This window comes from Bison bison, unplaced genomic scaffold, assembly GCF_000754665.1.
Source record: "Bison bison bison isolate TAMUID 2011002044 unplaced genomic scaffold, Bison_UMD1.0 scf7180017864518, whole genome shotgun sequence".
Taxonomy (NCBI): domain Eukaryota; kingdom Metazoa; phylum Chordata; class Mammalia; order Artiodactyla; family Bovidae; genus Bison; species Bison bison.
The window spans coordinates 7,795,720-7,815,024 of NW_011495071.1; the positions used below are offsets into that span (position 1 = coordinate 7,795,720).

General features: G+C 41.4%; 2 protein-coding genes across 3 annotated transcripts in view; both read left to right on the forward strand.

The window, feature by feature from the left end:
- The first annotated feature begins 438 nt into the window (after positions 1-438).
- On the forward strand, positions 439-12,165 carry CD3G (CD3g molecule, gamma (CD3-TCR complex)). The gene is made up of 7 exons (XM_010830417.1): positions 439-769; positions 4,199-4,222; positions 4,920-5,135; positions 5,687-5,818; positions 6,914-6,957; positions 7,738-7,805; positions 11,634-12,165. The coding sequence occupies exons 1-6, from the start codon at positions 709-711 to the stop codon at positions 7,786-7,788; spliced, it is 528 nt and encodes a 175-aa protein (XP_010828719.1). The 5' UTR covers positions 439-708; the 3' UTR covers positions 7,789-7,805; positions 11,634-12,165.
- A 2,697-nt stretch (positions 12,166-14,862) lies between these two features.
- The window catches only part of UBE4A (ubiquitination factor E4A), a 42,832-nt gene continuing 38,389 nt past the window's right edge, over positions 14,863-19,305 (forward strand). For both annotated transcript variants that reach the window (XM_010830419.1, XM_010830420.1), the window contains exon 1: positions 14,863-14,955. The gene's annotated coding sequence lies outside the window, so the exon portion shown is untranslated. The remainder of the gene's footprint in view (positions 14,956-19,305) is intronic.

Below are 19,305 nucleotides of genomic sequence, written 5' to 3' on the forward strand. Positions count from 1 at the left end.
GAGATTGTACATGCCTTGCTGGCTTTTGTTTTCCAAACACCTGACAAGAGCTCTGTATGTTTTCCTTGATTCACTGGCTAACTGGCTGAGGGGCCTGAGATCCTGGGAATTCACCTGAGGCCCCTGTCCCTGGAAATGCATTTCCTGTCCTGGAGGAATAATCCTACCTATTCCCTTCCAGGCAGGCACCACTTTGATGATCTCATCTTCAAAGAGCAGTGGAAAAAAATCCCTGGACTGAGGTGGCTCTCTGTTCAGAGCTCCAGCCCTAAGCACCTAAGGGTTCCCAGCTAAGTTCATCAGTTCTAACAACAGCTAGCAACAGGCAACAACTGGCTGAGCTCCGAGTAACAGATGATGGCGGAAGTGTTTATCCTCCTCATGAAGAAAGGGGCCCAGGACACCTTCCACCCCGCACCCAAGGGCGCTTTCTGTATAAGCTGAGTCTCTAAGATGGAAATCCAGCACTCTGTCCCGCTCCCTCTCCTCCACCTCCCACGCTCCTCTCCCCAACGGAAAGTCAGAGGCATCTGCACCTGCAGCCCTCCTGAGCCCTGCCCCCACCCACTGCCCACTTTAGCAGCCCAGGGTGGAGGCTCACAGGGGCCCCAGCCCTAAGGATGCTGGGCGGGGCCAGGCTAGCTGCTAGCACAGGCTGACTGGCTGCTGGCTGCTGCAGGCCGCTCAGTGCTTCTGCGGAGAACAGAGATGGATATGGAGCAGGGGAAGCGTCTGGCTGGCCTCATCCTGGCTGTCTTTCTTCTTCAAGGTAAGGGTCCGCTAGGGGGTCTGACAGCCCGGAGAAGGGCTCAAGGGAAGAAGCCCATCACCAGGGGGACAAGAGTATTGGGATACCCTAACCTTGAGATGTCACCCTAAAGTTCAAAGAAGGAAGGGCAAAAATGAAGTTTCTCTGCTAGAGAGAAGCAGTGTTCCATGGGAGAGGTGGAGTGCTTGTCTCTTAAGAAATCAAAACAGAGGACTTTACTGACTTGAGAGAGGACCCGGATGCCACCATCTTAGGTTTGAATGTAGCCCAAAGGGCACAGGCCAGGAGCCTGAAGAGAAACAGTTTGTATTCCTTAACTCAGAGCTCCGGCTAGGAGTAGACTTATAGAGCCTTCACTTACTCGGTTGGTCAGCTGGTCAACAAATATGTGTGAGGTCAATCCTAGTATGTATCAGGCTAGGAGAACATAAAGGTAAATAATAACCTTCTGCCCCCCATGAGCTCACAGTCTGATTGCAGTGATAAGTTTAAACATTTCCAGACTGAGTATAACGCACAGTATAGGGTACTTGTATGAATATTCTTTTGGAAATACAGTAGGAAGTGGATGAACTGGCTCGATGCCTGGAATATGGACTCTAGACATTGAAAGTTGTTGACATCATTCAAGTATTATGCGAGATGTGAGGAAGAGGAGGCCGAAGATGGAACTGTGAGGATATCGCTGTTAAGGAAAGTTAGAGGAAAAAAATGTCAGGAAAGAGATAAAGGAATGATCAAAGAGGTGAAATAATCAGGTGAGTGAAATTCCATAGAAACAAAGGGAGTAGAGAACTTCCAGGAGAGAATCACCAAAAGTATGAAATGCTAAAGATACATCCACTGATAGAAGAATATATTTAAAAGTTTAAGTCTGTGGGAGTTGGCAAAACAAAGGTCATGGATGACTTCAAAGAGTTTAAGTGAGGTAGTGTGAGTCACACAGAGTCGGACACGACTGAAGCGACTTAGCAGCAGCAGTGTGAGTGGAAGCCAAGTGGAAATGAGTAGAAAGTGGAGGGCAAGGGGGGGAAAGAGCAGCAAGTGTAAAATGTTCTTTAAAGAAGTTTGGATGAGAAGGCTGGAGAGGTTGAGTGGTAAGTGGAGAAGTAGCAGACTCTAAGAAGAAATGTGTGTGTGTGTGAAAGAAACTTGAGCACATTTCCAAGCTAAAGGAGAAGACAGTGAGTAGAGGGAGGCCCTGGAACTGATACTGAAGGCTGCAGTCAAGAGTGGGATCAAGGGCACAGAGCACAAGGCAATCTCCCCCTCTGAGACTAGAAGAGAGGAAGCGCAGATGGCTCCAGCCTTAGAGACGCTTGTGGATGGAAAAGAAGCTGAAGAAGAAAGAGCCATTATGGCATCCATGTTTTCAGTGAACTAAGTGGGCAGCAGTGTAACCCGCTAAAATTGAGCTGGGTGATGACTGAGTGGGGGACTAGAAGAGATGTTGGAGTTTAGACTTATTTCTGAGAGGAATAGAGAAAGAGCCAACTGAAGACAACACAGAGTTAGGGGCAGTGTTGAAAGCTTGTGTAGCAGCTATTTCTGTAGAGCAAAAAAAAGGCTTGGACTGAGCCATAGAAACCTGAGTTCTGTGTGCAGCTCAGTCACCAATGAGCCAGGTGAACTTGGCAATGCCTCCTCCTCTGGGCTCAGTTCTCTCAGCCATCAACCTAGGAAATTTAGCTACATGAGTTCTCAAGTCCTAGAAGAACTAGAATTCAGATAATCAAAATTTTAAATGTCAGCAATCAATCGTACTGTCTTTTCTATGGTATCAGGATTAGAATGAGAGGACTCTTTGTTTCTCTCACAGTGACCAGGTTGCTGGGGAGAAGAGCTAGTTAGAAATCTGCTTAATTCTTTGCCTTGCTTTTTTTTTTCTTTTCATTTATCCATTCATACTTTCATTCAAAATATATAATGCTCCTACCATGTTTCAGGCACTGTGCTAAGTGGTATTCAGAAACAGTTCAGTTCAACTCTGTGTGAAGTTCTAAGACTGCTATCTTCTCTGTCAAGCTTTCCCTGTCCCTCACCCTTGGCCAAAATCAATAGTTTCTACCCCCTTCCATATGCATTTATACAAGTACTAAATGATAATTTATAAGTACTACTACATTTATTACATTTGTGGGTTATTTTCCACTTCATTGTAAACTCTTCAGAAGCAACAACTAATATTTGTATCACCACCCTTTTCTTCCATAATCCTTATTCATGTCAGGCACATAATAGTGATCGGTAAGTGTTTGGATTAAATCCAACTGAATTGAACTCCAGTGTTGGCTCTCTATAGTATGTCTAGCATGCAACTCTACTATTCTGAGTTTTGAGACAGATTTGAGGGCTACTTAGTGGCTAACTCCTTCAGGACATTCAGGATTTACACACACACACACACACACACAAATGGATCACCAAAGCTGAACATTATAGAAGTAATTCTGCTCTAAAAGACTTTAGCTAGTACACACTCAATCTTTTCCAAGGCTTTAGCTGCTAAAGGAGCAGAGCATCCCATGCTGTACAGGCAATACCCTTACATATAGTGCAATACTATCGCGCAGTGCTCACCATCCAGAGTTGGGATCAGACCCCAAAGGTAAAGGGCACAGTCCCCAAAAAGACTACCCTCACTTTAAAAGGCAGGCACTGGTTCAGGGATCCTCAGACCACCCACACTTCTGATGAACTGCCTACAAATCTGGAGAATTCCCAAGAACCCCCTCAGAATTTGCTAGAACAGCTCACAGAACTCAGGAAAGTCCTATACTCACTAGTACAGTTTCATTATTTAAAAAAAAAAAAATTAGATCTCGACAAATAAAGAGACACATAGAGTGAAGTCTGGGGTTCCTGAACACAGAGGTTCCATGCTTTTTCCTTCCAGAATTAAAATACATCAACCTCCTGGCATGTTGATATGTTTACCAACTAGGAAGTGCCACTAAATTTTTCTTGGGATTTCATCACATAGGCATGATTGATTGAATCATTGATCATGTGACTGAACTCAATATCCACTCCCTCCTCCACCTCCTAGAGCTCAAAGTCCCAATTCTCTAAACACATGTTTGGTCTTGACCTGTCTCATCCTGAGTCATCTCTTTAACATAAATTCATGTGTGATCCAAGGGTCCACCAAGAATCACAAAGGCAATCCTATCATTCATAAAATTCCAAGGGTTGAGAAACTCCCTCCAAGAAGCCCAGAACAAAGACTAGACAAATTCCTTATTATACAACACCCTAAATTCAGTTTGGTGGTTTAGGCTACTATCCAGGGAAATAAGTATAGATACTGTCACTCACATAGATTAGGCTCTCTCTCTTCATCTTGGCCTCAAATGACTGTGGAAATGATACATCAGGAGATCTGAAGGACTCCATGCCCAGCTGATCCTCTGTCTTCTGTCTCTACAGGTACTATGGCCCATGTGAAAGAAGGTAGGGGAAATGTCTTCTTTCTATCATCAAACTGGGGAAATTCATGGAAATATGGCCTCTCACAACAGCAGTCCTATAGGAGCAAGTCAACAGCTTAGAAGGGATGGGATGATAAAGGATAGAGAGCAAACCCTTCCATTGTTAACCAAATCAGTGGCCAGTCTTGATCTCCCTGGGTTTCCTAGAGCTAAACAATTGTCTGGTGCTTGGAGGAGAAACGGGTCCCTAGCAGCTAGGCATTACTCAAAGCACCACCTACGAATCAACAGCATTGGCTTCACCTGGGAGTGTGTTAGAAATGCCAACTCTCGGTGCTTTCCCCGGAGAAGGCAATGGCACCCCACTCCAGTACTCTTGCCTGGAAAATCCCATGGATGGAGGGGCCTGGTGGGCTGCAGTCCATGGGGTCGCTAGGAGTCGGACACGACTGAGCGACTTCACTTTCACTTTTCACTTTCATTCATTGGAGAAAGAAATGGCAACCCACTCCAGTGTTCTTGCCTGGAGAATCCCAGGGATGGGGGAGCCTGGTGGGCTGCCGTCTATGGGGTCGCACAGAGTCAGACACGACTGAAGCGACTTAGCAGCACTATTGAATAGAACCTGGAATTCTAACCAGATTCCCATGTGAATCATGTGTGCCCCGAGACAAGGAGAATTTCAGAGGCAAGATCTTAACAGGCATTTCCTTTTTCAGTAAAAGTGGATGACAATCGAGAAGATGGTTCCGTAATTCTGATTTGTGTCACGAATGACACAACGATCACATGGCTTAAAGATGTGGAACAAATAGGTTCTGGAGACACAAAGAAAAATACTTGGAATCTTGGAAGTAGTACCAAAGACCCTCGAGGAATATATAAATGTGAAGGATCAAATAACCAATCAAAATCACTCCAAATATATTATAGAAGTACGTATCCCCTTTGGTTTGCTTATGTGAAATTAAGCAGTACTGGGTGCTCTGGTGAGCTTCTTGTCTGGGGTGGGTATAGACATAGATGTTAAACAGTAATGTAAGAATCAGCTTTCTTAATCTCAGCTTACTTTTAATTTAACAAAGCAGTTCCCCCAACATTTTGAAAAAGCGTAGCCTGTCTTATAAAACCTGGCTCACCTGTATGTAGGCCCCACTGCTTGGAGGAGTCAGCAGTTTATATAAACCAAGTTAAGATAGGTAAAGGAGACAGGGGAGATTACAAGTTGAGCGACTGTAGCATGGAGAATGGGATATGGTCTTCCTTTTATTTCAATAGTTGCTGGTAGTAAAACCACATGGATTTCCCCCGGACTCCTGCACAATAGAGGAACATGAAAAAGCATTGAGTTCTTAGTCCAAGGATCTTCCAGGCAATATCCTTGCCATACCACCCACAGAGAGGCCTGCTGCCCTGGACAGAAATATTATCTCAAGAGAAAAAAATCCAGAGTTGAAGGAATTCTTGTCCTTCCCTCTCCCCACAGTGTGTCAGAACTGCATTGAACTGAATCCATCTACTGTGGCTGGCTTTATCTTCACTGAAATCGTCAGCATTTTCCTCCTTGCTGTTGGGGTCTATTTCATTGCTGGACAGGAAGGAGTTCGCCAGTCAAGAGGTAAAAGAATGTTCTCAGGGACTTCCCTGGTGGTCCAGTAGCTAAGACTCTGAGCTCCCAGAGTTTGATCCACAGTCAGGCAACTAGATCCCATATGCCACAAGTAAGACCCGGCGCAGTCAAATACATCAAAAAACAAAACAAAATAATGTTCTTAGATGAAAGCTGAGGCTATCTGGGACCCTCAGCCTCCTTCCTACCAAAAGAGACCCAATAGAAGAGGCTGGGTTGGCAAGTGTTGCTGATGAGCATGGTCCAGTGAGGCTCTGACTCTGAAGGCAGGAGGAAAAGGACACTTGGTGTTTTCATAGCATATTTGCCTGTTTCAAGATACAACTCTATCTGACTTGTCCTCTGTACTTTTAAAAAAATTACTCATTGTTTACTTAATTTTATCTATTTATTTTTGGCTGTGGGTCTTCATTGCTGCATGCAGGCTTTTGGTAGTTGTGGCAGGCAGGGCTGCTCTTCGTTGCAGTGCGAGGCCTTCTCATTGCAGTGGCTTCTCTAGCTGCAGAGCATGGGCTCTGGGCACAGAGGCTCAGTAGTTGCGCTCACAGGCTTAGTTGCTCAGTGGCATGTGTGATCTTCCCAGACCAGGGATCAAAACTGTGTCCCCTGCACTTACAGATGGATTCTTAACCACTGGACGACCAGGGAAGTCCCTGTCCTCTGTACTTTAAAAAAATCTCTTTATATAAGTAAAATCTGCATTCACAAAAGTGCATGAATCACATATATACAGCTCAAAATTTTTTTTTAACAAAGCAAACACACACATGCATTCAGCACCAAGTTAAAGAAAGTAAATTAATCCTTGGGGTCACTTCCAGCCTCTACCTAGTCCCCAAAGCAACTATTCTCCTGACTTCTAACAACATTGACTCGTTCTCCCTGGTTTTGATCCTTATGTAAATAGACTTACACATTAAGTACTCTTGTGTGTGGCTTCTTTCACTCAACAATATGCTTGTGAGATCCATCCATAATGTGGTGTATAGATGTAGTTCACAAATTCTTGTTGCTATTCAGTATTCCAGTTTATTATTCATTCTGTCTTGTTTATGTGTACATTTTGTTTATTTTTTTGTGCAGCTTCAGACAAGCGGACGCTGTTGAACAATGACCAGCTCTACCAGGTACGTGAATATGAAATGAAAGAGACAGTGCTAGTTAGTAGTAGTAAAATTTTGGAACGGGGGTGGGGTGGGCAAGTTATTTGGAAGTTACTATGTACACAAAAACTGCTTAGGACATAACAGACAATGGCATCGTTATCCCTTTGGGTAGAATGGACGAAACAAAGAGAATGGTCCGGAGAGACTGAGGTAAGGATCTAGTGAGAAAAGCTGAAGAACATACTAAGAGGGCCACACAGAGAAGCCAGATGCAGCGCCTTCCTCCATCCTTGTCCTCTTCTGCCCCCAGGACCATGAAGAAACCACTCCAAAACCTTGAACTTAAGCACTCAATAAGTATGCATCAGTAGAAAACAAAGTTATGGTTACCAGGGAGTAAAGTGGGGAGGAATAAACTGAAATATTGGGATTGACATTTACACACTGCCATATCTAAAATAGACAACTAATAAGAACTTGCTGTATAGCACAGGGAACTCTACTCAGTACTCTGTGATGGCCAAATGGGAAAGAATCTTAAAAAAAGAGAAGTGGATATATGCATAACTGACTCACTTTGCTGATACCTGAAACTAACACAACATTGTAAATCAACTATATTCTAATAAAACTTAAATATTAAAAAAATGACAAAAAGCACAAATATGTATACCTGAAGAACGGTGAAAAAAATTAGACATTGGAAGTAAAAGCTAAAAAATTTTATAAAATTTTTTAAATTAAAAAATAAATACATATCAAATTAATTCATAGAGGATGATGATAAAATGTCCTTTGTAGCCCCTTAAGGAACGGGAAGATGACCAATACAGCCACCTGAGGAAGAACTGAACCCAAGACTCAGAGAGGTATGTCTTTCTACACTAATTCTAAGGAAGTACCTTTGCATTACCTGCCCTCCCAACTACTGCCAAGCCTATCTCCTTTCCCCAAGCAGCTATAAAGACGGGAGGGTAGGGAGAGTTGACTGATCATTCGGAGGGGGAAGGGGATGACTCTCCTGTGCATTGTAGGATTTATAGCAGCATCCCTGGCCTCTCTCCACCAGATGCCAGTAGCACCCCCAAGTCCTGACAACAAAAATATCTCCACATACTGCAAATATCCCCACGGGAACAAAGTCGCTCTTAGTTAAGACTCACTGATCTATAATTCTCAAGCCATTACTAAGCATAGTAGAAAACTTTTGTATACATATATATAAATAATATGTTTGTGCTGTGTGTGCTTATTTGCTCAGTCATGTCCAACTTTTTGTAACCCCATAGACTGTAGCCCACCTGGCTTCTCTGTCCAACAGGATTCTCCAGACAAGAATACTGGAGTGGGTTGCCATGCCCTCCTCCAGGGGATCTTCCCAACCCAGGGATTGAACCCAGATCTCCCACATTGCAGGCAGATTCTTTACCATCTGAGCCACCAGGGAAGCCCAAGTAATAACCTATAACGGAAAATAATTTCAAAAGTAATATTTGTGTATGTGTATAACTGAATCACCTTGCTGTGCACCTGAAACGTTGTAAGGCAACTATACTTCAATAAAATATATATATATATTAGGGGGAAAAAAAGAATCACTGACCTATATTAATCTTCCAATCAATCAGAAGTTCTGATTCAATCAAACAGAAACTTCAATCAGGGAAACAGGGCCCAAGCAATATTTGATTTTCTGAACCAATTGCATTTTTTTTAAATCCAGGTGTTTTCCCTTCTATCCAGTTCTCAGAAACAAAGCAATACATTTTGGAGCAATCCTAGCAGAGAAATTTTCAGCCCTAAATCTAGACTTCCCAAAGGTGACAAATGGAGAAGAAAGGCCATCAGAGCAAATTTGGGTTTCTCTCAAAGTAAAAGCAAAATTTGTATTAACTGGGTAACTGGGTGCCTGGAGAAGGCAGCAGAGGATGAGATGGTTAGATAGCATCTCCAATTCAATGGACATGAACTTGAGCAAACTTGGAGATGGTGGAGGACAGGGAAGCCTGCCTTGCTGCAGTCCATAGGGTTGCAAAGAGTCAGACACAGCTCAGTGACTGAACTCATATGGTGTTTCAGGAGCGCCACCTATTGGAAATAATTTTTCTAGAAAAGGAAAATGAAAAGGGCAAACAACCTCCTTTATTTGAATATCTTTTTTTACACTTATATTTACTTTCAGTGTAAGTCATAATTCACATTGTTTAAATACGCAGTGAAAGGTCTCCCTCTCACTCCCTGCCCAGCCATCCAGTTGCCTTCTCCAGAGGCAAACAATAATACTAGTTTCCAGAAATTAGTGTGGACCTAACAGAAACAGAAGATATTAAGAAGAGGTGGCAAGAATACACAGAAGAACTATACAAAAAATCTTCATGATCTTCATGATTCAGATAACCACAATGGTTTGATCACTCACCTAGAGCCAGACATCTTGGAATGTGAAGTCAAGTGGTCCTAAGGAAGCATCACTATGAACAAAGCTAGTGGAGGTGATGGAATTCCAGTTGAGCTATTTCAAATCCTAGAAGATAATGCTGTTAAAGTACTGCACTCAATATACCAAGAAATATGGAAAATTCAGCAGTGGTCACAGGACTGGAAAAGATCAGTGTTCATTCCAATCCTAAAGAAAGGCAATGCCAAAGAATGTTCAAACTACCGCACAACTGCACTCATTTCATATGCTATTGAAGTAATGTTCAAAATTCTCCAAGCAAGGCTTCAATTGTACATGAACTGAGAACTTCCAGATGTTCAAGCTGGATTTAGAAAAGGCAGAGGAAACAGAGATCAAATTGCCAGCTTCCATTGGATCACAGAAAAAGCAAGAGAGTTTCAGAAAATAAAACATCTACTTCTGCTTCATGGACTATGCTAAAGCCTTTGACTGTGTGGATCACAACAAACTGTGGAAAACTCTTCAAGAGATGGGAATACCAGACGACCTTACCTGCCTCCTGCAAAACCTGTATGCAGGTCAAGAAGCAACAGTTAGAACCAGACATGGAACAAAGGACTGGTTCAAAATTGGGAAGGAGTTCGTCAAGGCTATATATTGTCACCCTGCTTATTTAATTTCTATGCAGAGTACATCATATGAAAAGCTGGGCTGGATGAAGTACAAGCTGGAATCACGATTGCAAGGAGATATCCATAACCTCAGATATGCAGATGACACCACCCTTACGGCAGAAAGCAAAGAGGAATTGAAGAGCCTCTTGATGAAAGTGAAAGAGGAGAGCAAAAAAAACTGGCTTAGAACTCAACATTCAAAAAATTAAGATCATGGCATCCAATCCCATCACTTCATGGCAAATAGATGGAGAAACAATGGAAACAGTGATAGACTTTATTTTCTTGGGCTCCAAAATCACTGCAGATGGTGACTGCAGCCATGAAATTAAAAGACACTTGCTCCTTAGAAGGAAAGCTATGACAAACCTAGACAGCATATTAAAAAGCAGAGACAAAGCAAAGACCTTTACCAACAAAGGTCCAGCAAATCTATGGTTTTTCCAGTAGTCAAGTATGGATGTGAGAGTTGGACCATAAAGAAGGCTGAGCACCAAAGAATTGATGCTTTTGAACTGGTGTTGGAGAAGACTCTTGAGAGTCCCCTGGACTGCAAGGAGATCAAACCAGTCAATCTTAAAGGAAATCAATCCTGAATATTCATTGCAAGGACTGATGCTGAAGCTGAAGCTCCAGTACTTTGGCCACCTGATGCAAAGAACCGACTCATTAGAAAAAAACCCTATTCTGGGAAAGATTGAAGGCAGGAGGAAGAGATGATAGAGGATGAGATGGTTGGATGGCATCATGGAATCAATAGACATGATTTTGAACAAGCTCTGAGAGATGGTGAAGGACAGGGAAGCCTGGCGTGCTGCAGTCCATGGAGTTGCAAAGAGTCAGACATGACTGAGCGACTGAACAATAACAATACAGTCTTACAAGATATATAAAAGACTCTATGTTGGAGATATTCTAGGCATATATAAGCAAATGCCAAGTGCGCATTATTCTCCCCATATTTTTCACACAAATGTTGTCTTATACATCTTGCACTTCTCAAGATTTTATTCTACTCAATAAAATCTGAAGACTACTTCATACCAACATATAAAGGAGCTCCTTTTTAAAAAATATAGCCACTTTGTACAGATCCCCTATAATTTTCTCAACTAGTCCTCTACTGATGGACGTTTAAGTTGGTTCTTTTGCTCTTACAATGCCACAATGACTGTAGAAATGTCATTTTTAAAAATTGTAGGAGTCATAGTTGCTCAGTCATGTCCAACTCATGATCCCATGGACTCTAGCCCTCCAGGCTCCTCTGTCCATGGATTCTCCAGGCAAGAATACTGGAGTAGGTAGCCATTCCCTTCTCCAGGGTATCTTCCAGACCCAGGGATCAAATTGGGTCTCCTGCTTTGCAGGCAGACTACCATCTGAGCCACCAAGGAAGCTCTTAAAAATTGTACTGAGGTATAATTTTCATGCTATAAAATCACTCACCTTACATGATTTCACCTGTTCCGAGTAATTTTTAGCAAATTTTCCCAGTTGTACAACCATCACCATAATCCAGATTTAGACCATTTCCATCAGTCTCTTAAGGTTTCTTGTGCTGTTTTTGTGGGCTTCCCTCACAGCTCAGTCAGCAATCACTAATTTCTTTTCTGTCTCTTTAGATTTGCCTTTTCTGGAAAAATGGAATCATACGATACACTGTTCTGGACATTCTCGTGCCAAGTCTTCATGTGGACATATGTTTTCATTTCTCTGGATTGCTACCTAGGAGTGAAGGATTGCTGGGTGGTATGGTAAATTTATCTATAACAGTTTAAGAAACTGCCAAAGTGTTTGCCAAACTGGCTGTTTCATTTTACATTCCCACCAGCGATAAGTGATTGGGGTTCCTCTTTCTCCTCATCCTCACAAATGTTTGTTACTATCTTTTTTAGTATAGCCATTCTAGGGGATGTAAAACAGTATCTTATTATGGCTTTAATTTACATTCTCTAATGACTAACAATGTTGAACACCTTTTCATGTGCTTATTGGCTATTCTCATCATATCTTTAGTGAAGCGTGTATTCAAAACTTTTAAAATTCAGTTATTTGTTTTTCTTCTTACTATTGAATTGTAAAAGTTTTTATATATTTTCAAATACAAGTCTTTTAACAGATATATGATTTGCAAATATATCTACCAGTCTATGACTCATCTTTTCATTTTCTTAATGGTGTCTTTTGAAATGCAAATGTTTTTAATTTTGCTGAAATCTGTTTTACCCTTTTTTTTTTTCTTTTATGGATTGTGTGCTTGGTGTCATGTCTAAGAAATCCTTGCCAAACCCAAGATCACAAAGATGTTTTTATAGTTTTAGTTCTAACAATAAATATTATGTTGAACATTAAGACTATTTGTAACAAATACAAATAAATGCAATTGCAGGACCATAATGTATTTTCACCTGTCATTTAATGAAATAGTACCAAATTGCACTTCACAGAGCTTGGACCAATACATAATTCTAAAGAGTTCCTATTGTTTCATACACAATCCAAAAATGCACTACTAAGCTTTTTCAACTTTGTAAATAAGATGAGTTAAAATGGTATCTTGGCTTAATTTTAATTTGCATTTTTCTAATTAAAAATGGGAGTGAATCATTTGCTTTTCCTGCTCATGAAATATAGGCTCATATCCTTTGATCGTCTTATTGACTTGCAACAATCCTTTACATATTTGGGAAACTAGACCTTTTGTTTACAATATTAGTTGCAAAAATTTTCACAGTGTTGTTATTTGGGTTTTGACTTTACATATGGTTGGTTTTCTACACACGTTTTACAAACATTTGCATGTAGTAGAATTCACTGTTCTTTTATGGCTTCTAGGTTGTTTCATATTTTAAAATGCCTTCTCCCATTCTAAGAGTATTCTTTTAAAACTTTTCTTCCATTAATTCCTCTAGCATTTTCCAGGTTTATATATTTAAATCTCTGATCCATCTTAGACTAATTTAATCCAAGGTGTAAAGGTCTAATATATTGGCTAACTTTTAAATCACACAGCTACCCACTTACTCTGGAACTATTTATTGAAAAATCCATCTTGTGCACATTGATTTTAAATGCTCCACTCTCACCAGATTGTAAGCTCCAAAAAGGAAGACTTGTTTTTTTTCCTTCCACTACTGTAGCTTGAGAAGCTAAAACGATGCTAGAACGTAATAGGCACTCTAAGATTCCTCAACATTTGGTGTGTACATGTTCATGTCTGTGTGTGTGTGTGTGTGTTAAAATAAAGTAAAACATCATTTTAACCATTTTTAAGTGTACTATTCAATGGCATTAAGTACATTCAAAATGTTGTGCAGCCATCAGCACTCTCATTTTCATAACTTTTTCATTATACTGAAGAAACACTCTACCTATTAAAAGATAATTCCCTGTTCCTCCCTCTCCCCAGTCCCTGATAACCTCTATTTAACTTTTTGTCTTTATGAATTTGCCTACTCTAGGTACCACATATAAGTAGAGGCATATAGTATTTGTCCTTTTGTGTCTGGCTTATTTCACTTAGCATGATGTTCTCAAGGTTCATTCATGTTGTAGCATGTATCAGAATTTCCTTCCCTTTTAAGGTTTAATAATAATCACATGTATGTATGTGCCATATTCTGTATGTGCATTCCTCTGTCAATGGAAATTTGGGTTGTTTCCACCTTCTGCCACCCACTCCAGTGTTCTTGCCTGGAGAATCCCAGGGGAGCCTGGTGGGCTGCTGTCTATGGGGTCACACAGAGTTGGACACGACTGAAGCGACTTAGCAGCGGCAGCAGCACCTTCTGCCTAATACAAATGATGTTGCTATGAACAGTGCTGTACAAATAACTATTTGTTTGTTTATAAATAAAAAAACTATTTATTTGTATTTAGCCAGAAGTAGAATTGCAGCATCACATGATAATTCTGTTTAACTCTTTAAGGAACACCAAACTTTTTCTGAAGTACTCCAGTAGTTTACATTCACAAGGGTCCCTGTCTCACCACGTCCTCACCAAGACTTATTTTCTTTTTATTTTTTCACAATCACCTTCCTAAGAGGGATGAGGTGGTACTTCATTGTAGTCTTGACTTGCACTTCTCTAATGATTAGTGACATTGAGCACCTCTTCATGGGCTTATTGGCTATTTGCATATCTTCTATATAATATTTATTCAAGCCCATTGTCCATTCTTTAATCAAGTTGTTTGAGGTTTTATTGTTGAGTTATATTCTTTTTAATATAACTGGATATAATTTTTTAAATCAGTAATGTGATTTACAGATACTTTCCATCACTCTAGGTATTGTCTTTTCACTTGCACTTGAAAAGTATGCTCCATTTTTTCCCTCTGTGTAACTTCAAAGTACCCTTGAGGATCTGCATCCTCTTCACCTGACAAACAGGAAAACTGCAACTCAATCAAAGCATATTTGAACACGCTGCCTGGCACCTAATAAGAGCTCACAAGTTTCAGTTAATGCTACTGTTGCTTCACAGACAAAAATGATCTATGAAGAATCATAGAAGGTGTTTCAGTAAGGCATATCGGTGGGAAAAATAGAAAGCAGAAGTCCGTAGAAGCCTTAGCAGCGCCAGGGTTCACCACCTCATAGCTATTGCCGATACATAGGTTTTCCAGGCCCGTTTACTCCTACCGACCTCCAAAACACCCCTCTGCCAGCTCAACGCGACCCGCCCCGAACATAACCAACCCCAAGGCCGCTTCCGGCCGCTTCCGCCCGGCAGCAGCCAGTTAGTGCATGCGCTGTGGGAATGTTTGCGCGCCCGCTCCCAGCACAGGGCGACACACCCAGCTTCCGGCGCCCGGATGAGATTGCACAAGGCTTGGCGCCTAATCATGACGTCAGCTCCGGTTGCCTTGCTGAATCGGAAGTGGGAGCTCTTCGGCCGCTGAGACTCTGTCGTGTCGTCGCTGCTGGCCTTTCAGGCTCTGGTAAGAGAGGGTATAGCTGGAGGGGAGGGGATCGTTGAGTCTGCAGTGGGACTTTTTTTTTCTCCTAGTCGGATACCAGTCCAAATCTCTGCACGCTTACCTCCTCCAAATTCTGTCCTTTCCTGAACACTGGCTCTCCTTCATGAACTTCGACCCTGTCTGGTTTGGGAACCCCTTACAGTGCTCCTGTTTCTGGCATTTCTGCCCCACGTTGCCATTCCGCTCCTGGAAAAGGCCAGAATCCTGGCCTTGCATTATCTTTGGCGTTCTTTCTCTAGAACGTGCGCCTAGTGGGTAGGTCTCCCTGTGCGCCGCGAATCCCTTATGGAACCTGGGGGGATAAAATATAAAGAGTAGACAACAGATACCCTGGTACCAAAGAAGAGAAAATTAAACTTGGGTCCCTGTAGTCAAACCAGTTGAATCCATATGGCAAGGTGTTGACATTTGTTAAGGCAAGTGATCATTCACCCCTCAAAACTCTCCTGTTACTCTGCTTCTTGCTTCCTCAACATTTGGGTTTAGAGGACACTGCTAAAATTAAGTAACCGAGCGCAGAAGCTTATATTTGATGGGTATTCTCTTTGGAATCAGCTTTTCACTCCAAGAATAAGGATATGTATGTTTAGTCTCACTGCCATAGGCTGTTTTGGTCTCACATGGGAGCCCTCATAGAAAATGGGACCCAGGGCCTTCCCTGGTGATCCAGCGGCTAAGACTCTGTGCTCCCAATGCAGGGGGCCAGGGTTCAATCCCTGGTCAGGGAACTTGATCCTATATGCTGCAGCTAAGGCCAGGAACAGCCAAATAAATAAATAAGATAAATAAATATTTTTTAAAAATGGAAGGAATGCTGTCTGCTTTGTGAGTTGATGAGATCCTTCTAGTTTGATGTAACGGAAGGATCTGTTGGCACGTAGAGGCCTGAAAGGATTATTGGGTGGAGCATGTAACGGTGAAATCATTTTTACAATTTCTTCTTCGGTTTGATCTATGTATTACTCGGGGCTTCCCAAGTGGTGCCGTGGTAAAGAATCCACCTGCTAATGCAGGCAGGCTCAGGAGACTCGGGTTCCATCCGTGCCTTGGGAAGGTCCGCTGGGGTAGGAAATGGCAACCCACTCCAGTATTCTTGCCTGGAAAATTCCATGGACAGAGGATCTGGATGGGCTACAGGCCACGGGGTCCCAGAGTGAAACACAGCTGGGCAGCTGTGCGATTGCATGCACACACACGTATTACTCGCCAGGAAAGAAACCTTGTGGAGTATGATTTAAAAAAGCTTGATTTTGACAGTCTCATTTTTGTGAAGTATTCCAAGTATTTCTGTTTAAAAGCAATACCAAATTTGATGTTAAAACATTTATGTGGTCATCTCTTTAAAGGCTGACAGTGCCCCCTTGAGAGGATTAGCCATATTCTTTATAAACAAAAGATTAACTCAGGCGAGGGCAAAAAGATTATATAGGACTGGAGGTAGACAACTTTTATAAATGTAGAGCCTTGCAGCACATCTATCAGAAATGTGTTTTTAAAGGGGATGTATTGGGGGAATTCCCTGGCAGTCCCGTGGTTAGGACTCTGCACTTTCATTGCCAAGGGCCCAGATTCAATCCCTGGTTGGAGAATCAAGATCCTGCAAGCCTCACGGCCAAAAGTAAATAAATAAATAAAGAGGATGTATTTTTAAAATCAAATCCAAAAACTTCTAAGAATTGGTAGATGTGTCATGCCAAAGGCTGACGACAAGATAGTGCTTTATCTTTGTATGGTAGTTGAAAGGAGATTATAAATTCCCAGTGATATTGAATATTAAACAATATCAAGGTTCCATTTTATCAGACCTTTCTTTTGGAGTGGGTCACATCTGGGTGCTCTTTTTACATTTGTGAGATCCTTGACCAAATCTAAACTGACATCCCTACAAAGGTTCCATCAAATGATCAGTTCTCCCTTTTCGTGTAAAACTTTCCTGGTTGCACAGTTAGCTCTTTTTCCATGAAAATAGTTGTTGTACAGATTTGAAGTACATATGAGAAAGATGAGCTTAATGAGGTAGGCAAAGCTCTTTTTATCTTTCATCATGGATGACAGCAGAGATTTATTTCCATTCTCTGTTCTACACGTGCTGAGATAACAAAGGGCCACAAGTGCCTGGCCTGATACCTTGACCTTCCACTGCAACCCAAGACAAACAGTAAAACCCTTACCTTAAAGTAGGATTATGGGTGCTGCTATTGATTACAAGAAGGTCAGGAGTAATTACGTGTAAGATTGACTCATTTGATGCATGTTTGGGATTTTGTGTTTATGGAATATACCAGACACAAGAAAAAAATAATTAGGTATGAGCCTGTACTCAGCTTGCTTACCTTCTAGTAAAAAAGAAGATCTACATTAGAAATACAATGTAGAAAGTTATAAGTCCTGTTGATATAGATAAAATGTCATGGGAAGCTAACTTTTGTGGACCATTTTAAGTCTTTATGGAATTTGTTGCAGTATTGCTTCTGTTTTATATTTTGTTTTTTACTGTGAGGCATGTGGGATCTTAGCTCCCAGACCAGGGAGGACAAGGAATTGAACCTACACCCCCTGCATTGGGAGGTGAAGTCCTAACCACTGGGTTACCAGGGAAGTCTTAAGCTAGCTTTATGGTAATGTGACAGTGTAGTATTGAGAAAGGAGGAAATAATGCCATTTATGATGATAAATCCTCTTTATGTCTCTTGATAGTCTTAGAGCCCATATGTGTCCTACATGCTAATTCTTGGCTTTTGATTTCCTTCCTTTCTGCATGGTGCAGATGATGCATCTCCTTTGTACTAATCTGAACTCTTTTCAGTTGTATTTTTAAAAACCCATTTGAACTGGCTCCCACAGTGTAGGGAAATCTACTGGCTTTTTTATACCTGAGAAGGCTCTCTTTCCATCTCACATGTCTTTTCCTGCATGTTGGTTTAGTTTTAGGCTAGGCCTTCTCTAGATGGTGGAAAGACGGCAACTCCAGGTTCCTGTCTTACAGCCTAGCAACCTAAGCAGGAAAAATAAAAAGAGTTCCCTTTTCTGTTGATTTAGCCAAAGGTCTGAAGCTAATGTTCATTGATTCTTTTAGGTTGGTGCAAAAGTAATTGCAGTTTCTGCATTGTTGAAGTTTACCATTTGATATTGGAATACATTCTTAAATATGGTTATGTGATACATCATTTTAATGTGCATTTCTCCCTTAATTTTTTTGCTAATGACTTATTACTTGCTATTTATTTATATTTATTTTAGACTATGTAAATGATGTTAGACAAAAGCAAATTCGAGCGGTTTTCTTATGCGAGTTCAAAATGGGTCATAAAGCAGTGGAGACAACTCGAAACATCAAACTCATTTGGCCCAGGAACTAATAAATGTACAATGCAGTGGTGGTTCAAGTTTTGCAAAGGAGTTGAGAGCCTTGAAGATGAGCGTAGTGGCCAGCCGTCAGAAGTTACAGCAACCTATTGAGAGGATGATCAAAGCTGATCCTCTTACAACTACATGTTTTAAGAAGTTGCCACAGAACTCAGTGCTGACCATTCTGTGGTCATTCAGCATTTGAAACGAATTGGAAAGTTGAAAAGTTTCATGAGCTGACCACAAATCAAAAAAGTCGTCCTTTTGGAATGTCATCTTCTCTTATTCTATACAACAACAACGAACCATTTCTCGATCAGATTGTGACATGCAACAAAAAGTGGGTTTTATATGACAACCAGTGACATCCAACTCAGGGGTTGCACTGAGAGGAAGCACCAGAGCACTTCCCAAAGCCAAACCTGCACCCAAAAAAAGGTCATGGTCACTGTTTTGTGGTCTGCTACCAGCCTGATCCACTACAGCTTTCTAAATTCCAGAGAAACCATTATATCTGAGAAGTATGCTCAGCAGATCGATGAGATACACCAAAACCTGCAATGCCTGCAGCTGACATTGGTCAACAGAAAAGGCCCAGTTCTCCACAACAGCTCCCAACAACACATCACATAACCAACGATTCGAAAGTTAAATGAATTGGGCTATGAAGTTTTTGTTTTGTTTTTTTAATTGAAGGATAATTGCTTTACAGAATTGTGTTGTTTTCTGTCAAACCTTAACGTGAATCAGCCATAGGTATGCATATGTCCCCTCCCTCTTGAACCTCCCTCCCATCTCCCTTCCCATCCCACCCCTCTAGGTTGATGCAGAGCCCCTGTTTGAGTTCCCTGAGACGTACAGCAAATTCCCATTGGCTATCTATTTTACATATGGTAATGTAAGTTTCCATGTTACTCTCTCCTCCCCTCTCCCCATGTCCATAAGTCTGTTCTGTATGTCTGT

Bases quoted from the DNA above. Each gene is read 5' to 3' on its own strand.
- CD3G (XM_010830417.1), top strand. From the start codon at position 709: ATGGATATGGAGCAGGGGAAGCGTCTGGCTGGCCTCATCCTGGCTGTC. The intron at 770-4,198 runs GTAAGGGTCCGC...CTGTCTCTACAG, and splicing joins GGCTGTCTTTCTTCTTCAAG to GTACTATGGCCCATGTGAAA. The intron at 5,136-5,686 runs GTACGTATCCCC...CTCTCCCCACAG, and splicing joins ACTCCAAATATATTATAGAA to TGTGTCAGAACTGCATTGAA.